General features: G+C 39.3%; 1 protein-coding gene across 2 annotated transcripts in view; it reads left to right on the forward strand.

Moving 5' to 3' along the window:
• The window catches only part of si:dkeyp-97b10.3 (NACHT, LRR and PYD domains-containing protein 1), an 86,667-nt gene extending 70,903 nt beyond the window's left edge, over positions 1 to 15,764 (forward strand). For both annotated transcript variants that reach the window (XM_043702084.1, XM_043702083.1), the window contains exons 15-18: positions 1,056 to 1,109; positions 5,461 to 5,538; positions 10,559 to 10,843; positions 15,322 to 15,764. In XM_043702084.1, coding sequence (XP_043558019.1) covers positions 1,056 to 1,109; positions 5,461 to 5,538; positions 10,559 to 10,843; positions 15,322 to 15,338 — 434 coding nt within the window. In that variant the 3' untranslated portion in view covers positions 15,339 to 15,764. The remainder of the gene's footprint in view (positions 1 to 1,055; positions 1,110 to 5,460; positions 5,539 to 10,558; positions 10,844 to 15,321) is intronic.
• The last annotated feature ends 306 nt before the right edge of the window (positions 15,765 to 16,070 follow it).

The following is a 16,070-nucleotide window of genomic DNA, read 5'->3' on the forward strand; positions in this document are numbered from 1 at the left end:
GCCGCAACATCACCTCCCAACTCCTGTACTCAATGCTCTGACCAATAAAGGAAAGCATACCAAATGCCTTCTTCACTATCCTATCTATTTATCGACTCCACTTTCCAGGAACTATGAACCTGCACTCAAGGTGTCTTTGTCCAGCAACAGTCCCCAGGTCTTTTCCATTAAGTGTCTAAGTCCTGCTCTGAGTTGCCTTTCCAAAATGCAGCACCTCACATTTATCTAAATTAAACTCCATCTGCCATTCCGCAGACCATTGGCCCATCTGATCAAAATCCCTAAGGTAACCTTCCTTGTCCAACTTACATTACCAATTTTGGTGTTGTCTGCAAATTTACTAATCATACCTCGTATGTTCACATTCAAATTATTTACATAAATGATGAAAAGCAGCGGACCCAGCACCGATCCTTGTGGCACACCACTGGTCACAGGCTTCTAGCCTGAAAGGCAATCTTCCATCAAAGTCTTCTACTTTGAACCAGTTCTGTATCCAAATGGTTAGTTCTCCCTGTATTCCATGAGATCTAACCTTGCTAACCAGTCTATCATGAGATACTTTGTCGAATGCCTTACTGAAGTCCTTATAGCTCACGTCTACCACTCTGCCATCATCAATCCTTTTTGTTACTTCATCAAAAAACTCAATCAAGTTTGTGAGACGTGATTTCCCACACACAAAGCCATGCTGACTATTTTTAATCAGTCCTTGCCTTACCAAATACATGTAAATCCTGTCCCTCAGGATTCCCTTCAACAACTTGCACATTACCAATGTCAGGTTCACCGGTCTATAGTTCCCTGGCTTTTCCTTCCCACCTTTCTTAAATAGTGGCATCTTGTTAACCAACCTCCAGTCTTCCGGCACCTAACCTGCGACTATTGATCATACAAATATCTGAGCAAGGGTGTGCTTTTAAATAAAACTTTTAATCTTTTATCTTTTAAGGTTTATGTGTTTTAAGTGTTTGTTAATTGTGCCATCCTCCTTGAGATGTATTCTTTCACCTTTAATCTGAATGATATGTTCATAGAATGAAATAACATTACAGGTGACTGGGCACACCATGATCAGGATGAACAAGGAAAACCAAGAGACTTTAACAGTAAGTTTTTAATCAATATTTCCTAAAGGAAGATCTAAAAATGCTGCACTTAAAATGGCATAGGTCCTTTCAGCCTTCTTAAAAAAAATCATAATCATATGTACAATGACGTTCTGCTGCACTAGAGCCATAGAGATGTACTGCACAGAAGCAGGCCCATTGGTCCAATTCGTCAATGTTGACCAGATATCCTAAAATAATCTAATCCCATTTGCCAGCACTTGGCCTATATCCCTCTAAACTCTTCGTATTCAAGTACCCATCCAGTTGGCTTTTAAATGTTGCAATCATACCAGCCTCCACCACTCCTTTTGGCAGCTCAATCTATACAAGCACCACCCTCTGCGTGAAAAGGTTGCCCCTTAGGTCCTTTTTAAATATTTCCCCTATATACCTCTGACCTGTGTAGTGATGCGTTTGGAGGCAGGAAGGTCATTGAGTCAGGCAGAGAGATGGTGTACCTGAACCCTAGCGTTTTCTCTCCTTTATCAGAATTCAATTATGGGTGGTAATGACCATTGTCAACCTTCCTGTCTGCCACCAGTTTGAGGCTCGTAAGTGGCCAAAAGATGTCCACTTAAAAGCTGTATTAAAAGCTGCTGGGATTAACGTCTAATGCACACAGCCCAGTCGCCAGGTAAGTCATAGATCTAGCACGTTACTTCCGTCAGGCTACTGGCCAGGGTGCGGGACTGTTTGGGAGTCACCTCGCTCAGAAGCACTCAGTGCGAGATTGAGGGACTGCACTTCAGGGCACGGGGAGGTGCATACAGAGCCAACCGCTACTGTCCCCACCCCGCCTTACTCCTCTTGCAGAGGTCCATCCCCCAAAATACCCCCCTCACCCTCTGCAACCAACCACATAACTTAGCCATGGTCTAGATCACAGCATGATGTTGGGACTCTAGTACCTGTCCTTTTGGCAGCAGCCACTGATTGGCCAGCAGCTGTCAGCAGTCAGTCCATCCCTAGGGTCTTGATTTTGGGGCAAGGCCTACTAGTGATCCCTTACTGGTAAGGGGGCCCTCCTGACAGGAGGCAATCCCAGTTACTTTCTGGTTCTCCAGTCGGCAGGTGAGACACCTTATATCTTCCACAAGATTCCATCTAAAAGGTCCACAGATACATAATTTGAAAGAAATTGATGTAAAGGAATCAGTGGATTAAGAAGATATTTCAAAGGGAAGAATTAACATGATAAAGTGTTCCCCACAGCCTGCAACATTGGTTAGAATGCTAGAAAAGTACTCAATATCAATCCTATATGAACCTCTACTGTACTGGAAAGCTAGTGTGTAGGTATCTTAGGTGAGAACAGCTGGAGCATGCATTGAATATTTTACCAACATTCTTTGTACAGGTTATTGCCAGAAGTAAGATAACTTGTATGAATAATTATGAGGTTGTACATTTGTACCTCTGGAAGAGACATTGCCTTTAAAAGATGATAACAGCTAAAGTGAAAGACGTTAAAGCCCCAGTGAAAATGCTACTTTGGCTAAAAAGCTAATAGAAAATGCATAGTTAACTAACCTATATTACTCAACATTTGTAGAAAGATTAGCCAGTCAGATGCTCCAATAGAATTTATTTACAGAATAACATACAGCTAACTGCCTTTCACATGGAGCAACCAGTGAGATATGCAAAACAGAACATAAGGGAAGTAATTTAGAAGAGCAACAATTTATAAAACAGTTAACGAATCACTTCTGATACATCAAAATGTCAATCACATTGATTTATTATGCAACTAAATTTTCTAGCTTACCATTTCAATGAATACAGTGTACTTCTAAAATACTATTGAAGGAGAAATATAAATGTAAGTGAGCTCTGCTTATGCTTCAGTACTGACGTAGTTATTTTAATGCTTTACTGTTAGAACTGGATGTGCTTAAGTGTAAGTACCTGAGGATGGAAAAGAAATTAGTAGAGATTGGAAATACAGGGTGGAATCTACCGGCAGCGGTGAAGTTGTTGAAAGCAGGACTGGAAGTCTATGCACTTCTGCAAGTTGGCAGATGGTTAGTCACACATGATTATGCAGTAGCCAGACAATTAGACATTCCTGCAGGAGGAGCACACAGAACCATATAGTGGGGGCACATGTTCAATATTCCCACAATTATCGCAAGGGGTCAAATATCTGTGGGGGTGCAAACACCTAAAGAGCACCCAGACAGCATTCATTCCCTGCAAGCCAGAAGCATCATTCTTACTATTTGAGGAAAGAGTTTGGAAACTGCAACTGCTGCTAATACGTCTCCATCTGCTACCAAAACCGTTGGAGCTGCTGCCACCTGACACAAAAATAGGAAACGTCCTGAGCACAAAATGTGGCCCCATGGTTTATGCAGCCTTCCCTTCTGTCTTGAGCACTTTTCATCCATTGGGGAGCCCTCTACATGTCAGCCATACCCTGTTTCCATCCAACTGCCAAACCCTGAAATCCCCACCACCATTCCTTGTAAAGAGTGCTTCTTGTTGCTGCAGCCATGTCCATAGACACTTAGCAGTGACCCTGGAACAGGAAATCATCACCCTACACTCTTCATTCCTCACCTTTTGAGTTTCCTTGAGTGAAGATTCACCCTCCTTCCCACCACATGGGGGGCTACGATGACTGAGTGGTTAGCACTGCTGCCTCACAGCACCAGGGATCCGGATTCAATTTCAGCCCTGGCCAATTTTCTGCATGGGTTTACACCAGGTGCTCTGGTTTCCTCCCACTGTCCAGGTGCAGGTTAGGTGGATTGGCCATGGGAAATGAAGGGTTACAGGGATCGGATAGAGGGATGTGTCTGGATGAGATGCTGTTTGGACTCCATGGGCCAAATGGCCAGTGTAAGGATTCTATGATTATTCTCAATCTGCCATTCAACATCCTTAACCCTCCCTGTATCCTCTTTGATCTTTCTTTTGTTGCCCTCACAACTCAGGACTTCAACAGTGACCTACCATACAAAACACTTGACCTTCTCATAATCATGCTTGACCTCCCATCTGTAAACGTTGCCGTTCTTTGTCTAGTTCAACTTCTTCTGTCTGATCACATGAGATCTTGTAGGGCTCTCTCACTCATAGACTTAGCCATGATGCATTTCCATTGGACTACTCTCACCAGATCCCAATTATCAGCCAAGCTCCTAAATAAGAAAAAGAAGCTCCAGCTCCATCCAAATCTACCAAAAAGTCACCACACCCACTGCATGCCATAGGTAAGCAGTCGTGAATCTGGAAGCACGTGCTTTTCATTTGCTATTTGCTTAATTTGAGAGGTCCCTTAATTCTTGTCAGGTTAGCTTTTAATAAGTGTGTATGACAGTATTAACAAGAGATTTGGAAGGTCAATTCACCTCACAATTCTGTAGCTCCATATCACTGTCAGGAAGCTAACTTTTGGCCATTTGAACAATTAAATGCTCCTGTCCACCTCATTTCCTGCTCTCTGGAGCATTACCAGATTCAGCCTATAAGATATTTGTTAGGGATATTATTCTAGAGTTGAGCAAACACCTAGTAAGATGTCACAGAGTCATACAGAATCGAAACAGACCCTCAGGTCCAACTAGTTCATGCCGAACATAATTGATTATCCTAAATATCATTTGCTGCATCTGACGATTTCTAAGTTAGTGTCTTGAATTTGAAAACTCAATTCAAGCTAATGAGTTTCACACCAAACTAGGAGGGGAATTAAAGAATGATTTGGACAAAATACATGAATGGATATACAGTAATAGACATGAGCATAAAATGCTGCATGCGAGATGAAAATGGCAAATCTCTCTATAAAGTGTTTAACAATGAAGTTGAAAGAAATCTATTTTTTTCATAGCCAACAGATTCAGTAACTGGACCAGCATTAATGTATTGAATACATGGCTGAATTATAAAGCCAAAACAGTCGGGGTGTCTGTCAAAAGATTGTAGTTGTACAAACTGTGCTCAGACTAACTGAGAAGTTTTTCAGAGGTGTATAATGTAGTACATGCTGTAGGACAAGTAGGTTTGGAACAAGATTTAACTGAACTATTTGGGAAGTCCAAAGTGCAAACTACTAAATGGCACACAAAGAAAGGTTGGTACATTGTTTAGTCTTTTGGGTAATATATTGGAGGCAATTTATTTGACAAGTGTTAAATACTTTGAGAGCGGACCGCAGGGTCTGATACATAACCTGAGGTGAGCCTCATTTATATTTATCTAGTATCAACTCTCCTGTGTAGTGCTTGTGAAGGGATGTTATATTACATTAAAATTGCTATTAAAAATGACATTGTTTTTGTGCTTTTATGAAAAATAAACGTATTAATCACATGTTGGTGAATAATGTATTGCCCTTCAGAAAACAGGAGAAGAAAATCAAGCAATGACAATATTATGGAAGAGAGCAGTTCCAAAAGATCTCGATGGAATGATACAAGTATGATATTTTAAATTGTTCAATGGAATTAAATAGTTAAACAGAGTGTTTGCGAGAAACTTATATGTTACGCAATTGCTGGATTATGGGGTTATAATCATGATGATATGGGTAATTTCTGTGACATTCCAAACTATAAGAACATTGCCTGTCAACTCATAAGAACCCCTGATTACTTTAAATCTGAAATGTACTTCCATACGCTTATTACACCTATTTTCAGTGTTCTTGCTGAGATAGCTTAGAGTGGAACAGCAGGAACATAAATCTTGTTATCCAAAAGGATTTGGAGATATTTTGTGGAGTCTCCAAGAATACATAGGTTAGGTGAATTAATTAAGTAGGAGCAGAAATGTTGCTTTCCTGACATGGGTCAGTGGCAGGTTTGCAAGATGAGTCTGCACACCATCCAAGGCAAGGTCCTTTTGTAATCTGTTTGATGCCAAGAATATTTATTATATTAAAACTTATTGTAATTACATTCCACCTTCTTGTCAGTGGAGTATGTAAATCTCTGGGCACATACTTCATTGTCATTTAAATGTGCAGTTGTGTATAAGGTTAGCAGTTTTCCTTCTAATTGTATGGCACAAGAGAGGGGAGGAGGTGAATGGCTGCTACATAGAGTTCCAGGACAGGTACAGGTGCATCCCTGGTGAGAGGGGTGTAGGTGTGGAGGAGCTTGAAGGAATGGAACAGGGATCCTAGGGAGGACAATGGATGGGTTTGGGGGTTTGGAGAAGTGAGGTGGGAACGACTAGAGTGATGGGAACAATGAATCAAGGTAAGAAAATGAAGCGTTTACCATGCGGCGGGTCCACATCAGGGTGTTGGCTGACTGAGCTTTTCCAGGACTTTGAGGTCATTTACAGTGCATTAGTTATGCCACCGAAAGTGATCTTTGATAATGTCTATTTCAAATTTAGAAGCAAGGTAATGTCCCACAGAATGAAGAATACACTGGACACTGACATGAAGTATTCAATTAAAAGTGAATGCAAAAACACAAGATGGTTTCTTCAACAAAAAATAAAATATCCCCAACTCTCCTGTAACCATCAGTGCATGCCAATCATTAAGTGTGCCAGTACTCTGCTAAACTGCTCTCAACAAATAATAAAAATATGTACATGAATAAAATGAAACTGTTGTAATAAAAATAGTTATATGTGAAAGTTAAATTTAAAAATGACAAATGTCAGCTTAGTGTTTTCAGTAAGCCTTATATTATTGGCAATGGAATTGGGCAGAAAGGCTGTGGATGTGATGCAGAGTCTCCCAGTTTGACCAGGAGGCTACATTGTCACTTGATAGCTGGTTTCACCATTGAAGAGCTTTTCTCTGCCATGTGATCACACATGTTGCCCATGCACGCCACTTGTTTATTGCAGTCTGGTGGAAACCAACAAAATGCAAGAAAATGGAAGCAACATTTGGTTCCTGTTCTGTCACTGGGAACAACACAGCACATTTAAAATCCTGTGTTTTCTATTTCACCTCCAACTTCCTGTGATGCATTCAATTCATCTCCAAAACGCGAGTCCAGCAATTTCTTGAACTCATGGCAATGTTGAGGTTAATCTGCCATTTTTGTGAGGCTCACAAGAGGGAGTGGCAGAAATCATATATCAATTTCTGGAAATTTACAATTCATTTTTTCTTATTGCAAATTTCTGAGGTTTTCACTGCTTTTTGCTGTGCTGTTATTGTGCAATTAGAGCAATTGGCACTAGAGGGCAACATGTCATTGATCTGTGCCACTAGAAAACTTGGCATTGACAGTTGTTTGCTTTCATTGTGGAGCTTAATCCTTGGATTCGGGTTCTAAGTAATTAACAGAGAATGATATATTATGATAAGAAATGCTAAGCTTATACTAGGAAAAAAGGAAGAAAGCCTCATTTAAATAGTTAAAAACCACACAACACCAGGTTATAGTCCAACAGGTTTATTTGGAAGCACTAACTTTTGGAGTGCTGCTCTTTCATCAGGTGGTTGAAAGGAGCAGCTCTCCGAAAGCTAGTGCTTCCAAATAAACCTGTTGGACGATAATCTGGTGTTGTGTGATTTTTAACCTTGTACACCCCAGTCCAACACCGGCACCTCCAAATCATTTAAATAGTGACTTCTTTGTTCATAGTATATCTAAAGGAACATGTTAGTTTCGAAATACAGTCAAATTTATTTTATGGGGAAATAATTCCCCAATGAAAAGTTGAATTGACACCATTTTGACCTCTTGCTAATTCCCAGAACCTCAGCTACTGGGAGTAACCTGGAAGCTAAACATTCTGTGATTCTAGAATCATCGAATAGTACAGCACAGGCAGAGTTACTCCTTAACTTTTCCTCATGCCACTGCATTAGTTATTTTTCTTTTTCGGATGTGCGTCCAATGCCATTTGAAAGTCTATGACTGAATCCACATCCACCTCCCAGTCAGGCTGTGCATTCCAAATTGTTGCCTCATGTCCTGTCTGGTTCTTTTGCCAAGCACTTTAAATTTGTGTCCTCTGGTTGGTGACCCTCCAGCCTTTGGAAACGTTCATTCTGTTTTTATTTTACTTAAATCCATCCCGGTTTTAAACCACTCCATCAAATCTCTGCTCAGCCTTCTCAATGTAGACCTTGAGTTCCCATGAAAAACAGGAAAATAAAGAGGTTAAACAGGACTTCTAAATTAGGAAATAAGGAAAAAACAGATAAAGTTATCAGCAAAGGCAATTCCTTGTGGAATGATACAATTTGCTCAAATAATTCTCAGCAGCAATCTTTCCTTTTAGGGATTTCTGATTGTTCTACCATATTGAGCAGAGTGGATATGTTTTTCTGTTATTGTAGTCACTTGATTTAACTACAAGCATGTAGGAAGAATGGAGCAGATCTTTAATCTGCTGCAAATCTGTTTGAATTGGCAGCAGTAATTGATTTGTAACATGCTGAAAGTTGATACCTACTGTAAATGCCCTTGTATGTTGACTGGCTGTCTGTTTACTTCATTAAATTCACAGTCGACTTAAAAGCAAATCCTTACAAGGTATAACATCAAAGATAAACTGCCAGCAAACAGATAAAGACAGCCCCAGGATTGATGCCCTACTCTGTGATGAACTGTTTGATCCCTCAGGGTGGAGTCAGCTACAAAGGGGTTCAGTGTGACTAGAGAATGGATGATAATCAGATTTTCCTGGTGGAAAGTGTATGTGTGAATATCAGGGAAGGACAGCAGAGGGGCTGGTTGTGATTGAATTAAACCATCTACTAATACTCAGTGGCACAGTGGTTAGCACTGTTGCCTCACAGCGCCAGAGACCCGGGTTCAATTCCCGCCTCAGGCGACTGACTGTGTGGAGTTTGCACATTCTCCCCGTGTCTACGTGGGTTTCCTCCGGGTGCTCCGGTTTCCTCCCATAGTCCAAAGATGTGCAGGTCAGGTGAATTGGCCATGCTAAATTGCCCGTAGTGTTAGGTAAGGGGTAAATGTAGGGGTATGGGTGGGTTGCGCTTCGGCGGGTCGGTGTGGACTTGTTGGGCCGAAGGGCCTGTTTCCACACTGTAATGTAATGTAAACTTGAAGCTTTGGTTTGTGCATGAGGATTGGTTACTTGGGCCAGATGCTGGAGAGTGACTGGTGCCTGTGCAACCACTTCTTATTGTGAGTCAGTACATCTCAGAAAAGCGAAGCAAATTAAATGACAAAAACACTGCAAATTTCTTAATCACTTTAATTGATGAGGACCTGTAAACATTGTTAAATCAAATGAGAAAAGCAGGCATCACAATTCAAAACAATGAGCTTATAGTTGGCAGGTTCTAGTTCTGTTTTCTCTGAGAGCTGGCTCTGAGGGAGCTTGATCAGTGTCAATAAAAAGGGTGACTTGGTGATGGAATAGCAGCCTCTGTGGAGTAACTTAAAAAAAACAGATTCTATCCTTAATTATAGGATGGAATTTTACTCTGTTAAACAAGTGGGTTTTGGATGTCAAAATGCTAAAAAAAATCTGAATCCCAAACCAAACCCATCTCTAATCGAACATATTTCCTGATTTAACATACCCTCTGGTGGGGTACGTTGGATGGGTTGCCACCATCAGCTGAGCTGATAACTTATAAATAATGCAGTGAAGCTGCATGCTTGACATTTAACCCATCTGTTAAACTAAACATCAGCCAGTTGAGTTCCCCTTTGAAATCCTTTGGCTAAAAGGAAGCAAGAACTCCTGTATACTTTCTACCAACTTGCTAATTCAGTTTAGCACTTCACTCACCTCTCATGATCAGAGATTACTCCTCAATACCCTTAGATCCTTCTGATCTCCTTGACCAACCACCTTTCTGATCTCCAACTCCCTTGTCCCAACCAATCCTTTCAATCTCACGCATCCCTAGATCATTCCGGTTTCCTCAACACCACCCACCTTAACTTTTACAATCCACAAATCCCTGTATCTGATTTTTCCTTTGGCTTTGAATACCCTCACTCCGGACTCTGTTCTTTCCTCTAGCATAGAATGACTCTTCTGACCTTCAATTTGCCCCACCTCCTACTTATGGTCTTCCCTTTGGCCTCAACACAACCTCAATCCCACACCTTTCTGATTACTTTCTTCCCCTCTTCATGCTCCCTAGCTGTGGCCTGGTCTTGAAGCCTTTACTCCACAGTTAAACAAATGCCTTAAAACACTTAGGTACATCAAACTTGTATATAGTTTTGTAAAGCAATAACAGATATAGACTATATTTGCTTTGCGTGTTAACATTTTAAAAAACTAAGATGCAATATTCAATCACTGTAATCCAATGAGTTGACATATGTTATAATTTTCCACAGTGTGGTACCCAAGAGCTTTAGTATAAATTAATAATAAAGACAAATCTATCTTGGATTAATATTGAAGTCAGATATCAGCAAGTTACACTTGGTATACTATACAATTCTAAAATACTTTTTAAGCAATTTACTGAAGTTTTGCAAATGATTCTAATGTTGCTAATTCATTTTCATGTATTTTATTTGCAGTTGATGGACCACCGTGCAATAAGAATAATACTATCACTGAGAAGCAATTAATGCAATTTGCTGAAAAATTGGGGAGTAATTGGCAGGTCTTTGCTATTAGTTGTCTTGATCTGCAGTCCCAAGATATTGATAAAATTAAGGACCAAAATGCATCACCTACGATGCAAATATTCTACATGTTGCAAAAATGGAAAAATAATGAATCAGGCAATGCAACACCCTCCAATCTTCGAAAAAAACTAATTGATGCAAATATTGAACCTGAAGCCAGGATTCTCCTAGAAGGTACAGAAAATGCATTTTTATTAATGAATTCATTGAGATGTTATAGTAAAAATGCCGATATATGTTCTAGTGTTATTCATTGACAAAAAAAAATGACTGGGATGGACAATAGAACTGGCAGGAAAACCTGGCAAATTGCTACAGTTTCTTGTTTAATTCTTTACAATTCTGTTCCTTATTTTCTATCCCAAAAATGCAATGTTGAAATTCCTTTCAAAATTGTTGTGCAAGTTTACTGTTGTTTGTTAAGTCAGCATTAATACAATTTGAGACAAACATGGAATTTTAATTCTCCCCTGCAGTTGCCTCATTATCTCAGTTGGAGTTAATAAGAACAGCTAAATTCTTATGATGTCTTCTGATTGTTTGTCTAATGCAGTCCTTATTGGGAAAAGTCTGTTTAAGCAATGTCCCATTCTAACCAACAACCAAGGGATTTTTAAACTATGCTCCTAATGAGCACCTTAATCAGTTAGAAACTAAACTGAGAAGCATATTACAGACATGAGCTTAAACTGTTGAAAAGCCCCAGGTGTATTGCTTACCTCTACATGAAATGTGTTTTATACTTATCATTATAAATACTAGAAGCATACCTAACTAAGACATTTATATGCAGGCTTAATTTATAATACAATCTACACAAGTAGATAACTTGGACAAATTTTAAAATTTGTACTGTTCTTGTCTTTGTTCCTAATATCAAAATAAGAGGTTGATTACATAAATAAAAGTAAGTATTTTAGCTGAGTTGATGAATATTAGGTCAGTCATTCATAATGCTGAAACAGCCTAGCTAGTTAATCAAATTGTACAAATTTGCAACTCAGCTTAATTTTCTAGTTTCCCTATTGTACAGTGCTCTATAACTGCTCTTGATCTTGACCTGACTCCTTAAATAGATGAGACATGCAATCAGAATTAGTGTAGACAAGCCCTGATAGACCAGAATTTCTCTGGGAAGTTGGACAAATACTTACTGAGTTAATACATCAGTGGAAAACTGATACAATTAGAATTTCTCTGTATTTCCCTTTAAATGAAAATTGAATGGAAAAATTAAAACCCTACATTTTTATATAAAAAAAATTATCCCAAAGAGATAATAACACCAAGCATTTATGATTGATGCTAAGTTACATTAAGGCAGAATGATAGTGTGATTTGGGAATTCATAACCTGCATTAAACACAACACAAAAAATTGAGCTTGAAGCTTATTTCTGCTCAAATCTATATTCCCACCTACACTTAAACTTTTCCCCTCCTTGCTTAACAAACATCTGTCTACTTCTGCCTTAGAAATATTCTAGGACTTTGTTTCAAGAAGATCGTTCCAAAGACTTGCAAACTTCTGAGAGAATTTCATTTGCCTCTTCTCTGTTTTAAATAGGCAATCTCCAATTTTTAAAGTGAACCCCAGTTCTAGATTCTCCCAGAAGAGGAATCACCCTCTCCACATTTACCTTGTCAAGATTTCTCAGAAATTTATATGTTTCAATCAATATGTTTCAATTCTTAGTTCTCTTTAGGCGAACCTGTCTGACCTTTCCTCATAGGTTTTCTTTCTCCTGTTCAGGAGGACAGATTTAGAGCTAAGAGTCATGGATTTAAAATATATGGATGGACCAGCAGTTTCCACTTCGAGTCATAGAATCAGAGATGTACAGCATGGAAACAGACCCTTTGGTCCAACTCATCCATGCCGACCAGATATCGTAACCTAATCTAGTCCCATTTGCCAGCACTTGGCCCATTTCCCTCCAAATCCATGCTATTCATATACCCATCCAGATGCCTTTTAAATGCTGTAATTGTAGCAGCCTCCACCACTTCCTCTGGCATTCCATACATGCACCACTCTCTGTGTAAAAAAGTTTCCCCTGAGGTCCCTTTTACCTCTCACCCTAAACCTGTGCGCTCTAGTTCTGGACTCCCTCCACCCCAGGGGAAAGACCATGTCTGTTTACCCTATCCTTGCCCCTCGTTTGCAATTGTTCAAAATCATGAACCCAGTGTAAAGGCTTGTGGAATTTCAAACACAAATTACTTTCATTTGCAACTCGGTTTCAATGTTCTTTTGTATTCGTTTAGAAGCTATTCTGCCAGGTTCCTTCCCTGCGCACAAATTAGCCACACCCCGGAAGAAAAGTAAAATGGCATTTTGGGATCACGGTATTTTCAGCAATACTACTCAAATTGGCTAATGGGCGGAGAACAGCAAGTGGCAATCAGGGTTCTTTTTCAGTTTAGCAACCAGTAATCAGTGGGGCTCCGAAGAGATCAGTGTAAGGATTCAACTGTTCACAATATATATATTAATGATTTGGAGGAAGACAGCAAAATACTGTGGCCAAACAAAAGCAGTGGAAAGGCAAGTTTCAAGAGTGTTACAAACAATTTAATGAGAGATATTGATAGTTTAAGTAAGTGGGCAAGAAGTTGGCAAATGGGAATATAATGTGTGCAAATGAGATGTTGTTTATTTTGGAAGAGAAACCAAAGAACAGACTTATTTAAACAGAGAGAACCTGCATAAAACTGCAACACAAAGGGACTTGGAGATTATGGTGCACTGAATCCAGAATATTTACACACAGGTACAGCAGATATTCCGGAAGGCTGAATATTCGAGTGTTGGCCCTTATTTCAAGTGGGGGGAGGGGGGGAGGTGGAGTTTAACAGTCGGAAAATCTTACTGCAACTGTACAAGGTGCTGATGAGAGCATATCTGCAGTACTGTGAGCAGTTTTGGTGCCCTCGTTTAAGGTAAAACATCACTGAGTTGAAAACAATTCAAAGTAGGTTCACTTGGATGATCCCTGGTCTGGAGGATTCGTCTTATGCACAAAAGCTGGGACTCTACCCATTGGAGTTTAGAATAATGAGACATGATCTCATTGAAATATATAGGATTTCTAAGGGCTTGACATGGTAAATGCTGAGAGAGTGTTTCCCCACATGAGGGAGTGTAGGACCAGGAGCTATCATCTCAGAAAAAGGGGCACCAACTTAAGACTGAGATGAGAAGGAATTTCTTCTCTGAAGGTTGAAAATCTTTGGAATTTGCCACAGAGAGTTGACAAAGCAGAGTTGTGTATAGTTAAGACTGAAATAGATTCTTGATCACAAGGGGAATCAAGGGTTAATGAGAACACACAGGAAAGTGGAAGTGAAGAACGCTGGGTGAGCCATAAGTCTGTTGAATGGTGGAGAAGGTTCGAGAGCCTTTTTTATAGACTTATAGTCTATATCAAATTATTACTTTCACCTTTTAATCTTTATTTCTACTATGAACCAGCACAGTCAGTGTTTTAGAACATAATCTTTAACTAATCAGTTATTTTTAAAACGATGTTTTAAAATGCTGAATGTGCTGCTTCATAGCAGTTATAACAATTAGTGATATGTGATTGATTTTGATCAGAAACTTGAAAAAGAAAATACCTCCTGAAACTGTTACATTTCTAAGTATTATTTGTATCATAATCAAAATTATATCCCAAAGTTAAATTCTTTCTCTTCTTATAACTTTTATATGCGAGGTAGTGGAAACTTCTATTATATTTTGAGTTGCAATCTGAAGTAATTCTAAAATGAAATAGTTGAATACAGAATTAATGAGAACATTATCTTCACAGATTTACTAGTAATCAAATTATCAAGAGATTTAATGATCATGGTGGCTCAGTGGTTAGCACTGCTGCTTCACAGCACTAGGGACCTGGGTTTGATTCCAGCCTCAGGTGACTGTTTGTGTGGAGCTTGCACATTCTCCCCGTGTCTGCGTGGGTTTCCTCCGGGTGCTCTGGTTTCCTCCCACAGTTCAAAGATGTGCAGGTTAGATGAATTGGCCATGCTACATTGCCCGTTGTGTGCAGGCCTGGTGCGTTAGTCGGGGAAATGTAGAGTAATAGGTAAGGGAATAGGTCTGGATGGGTTACTGTTCGGAGGGTCAGTGTGCACTTGTAGGGCCAAATGGCCAGTTTCCACACTGTAGGGATTTTATATAGCTGTATGTAACTTACAAATTTCTGGAATTCAGTTGATTGAATCTTGAGCAGGAGCATTACCCTTGAATTTCCACAGGCATTGTCTCTATTTCCCATCATAACCTTAGTACAGTGAGAATGGAGAGGTTCTTAGGTAATGGCTGTTTTCACCCATTTACAGCAAAGCTTCAGTTTACCTCCGATCAGAGTTAGAAAAGGAGATTGGGTGAACTGACTTAAACACTCGGCAATTGGGGTGGGCTTTGAATGATTTAAATCTCACCCATTTTGTTCTATTTATCGCAATACATTGTTGGACTGAACTATAGCTGTAATTTTAAATGCATTTATCCAGAATCGCTGTACCATTAGTTTATGACCCCGGCTGATTTTAAATACAGTGGGAATCTCCCCACAGATATGTTCTTTTTGTTGTTTTCTTTATTTCTTACTTTTATCACCATTTTGTTTCTGTTGTCTCCTCCAGGTTTCTGTAATCAATAAAGATGCATGAAGAACATGATGAGTAGACTATGTCAGTAGATGTCTTTCTGAACGATGGTATAAACTCTGCCACAATAAGTTGCAGTTTGGTTATTTGCAAGTTACGTTTTTATATTGTACACTTCATTAAAAAAAAGCAAGAATTTAATTTAATTTTTGTACATTATTATCTGAACGAAGCAACTCAGCAGAGAAATTGCTTTTACAAGCACACTAAATAAATTGGCGTATGTAGATCTGCTTCAAAATGTAGAACTTTGTCTATCTCTTACAAGCATTAATCATCACTTGAACATAATGTAAAATTTTCTAGATTATTGACAAAAAACTGGTGTAAATTGTGGTTATAAAATGTGGAACATTTGTACAAAAGTTTGAGTGCCTGGAGCCTACTTTTATATATGTTTAGAATTATAGTTGGATAGAATAATGTTTTTTACAGAGTAATTAAAATAAATCAACTTTTCTATGAAGCAGTAGTTTCTTTCTTTTTAATTCAGCACGGACAAACTATGACCTCCAGGCCAAATGCAGCCCTGGTTTTGGTTCCAGCACTTCCTTGCCAACAGAGAAGTGGTACGTGATGAAGAATCATCCTCTTTTAGAGAAGTCCTCTCTGGACTAAACTGGGGAACTGTGTTCGGACTTTACTGTTCTTGACATACAAAAACAACAAAGTGGCAAACAAATTAAAAATTTGGTGCAACTACTTGCAGATGACTGTGTGGTTTA

This window comes from Chiloscyllium plagiosum, chromosome 13, assembly GCF_004010195.1.
Source record: "Chiloscyllium plagiosum isolate BGI_BamShark_2017 chromosome 13, ASM401019v2, whole genome shotgun sequence".
NCBI lineage: Eukaryota > Metazoa > Chordata > Chondrichthyes > Orectolobiformes > Hemiscylliidae > Chiloscyllium > Chiloscyllium plagiosum.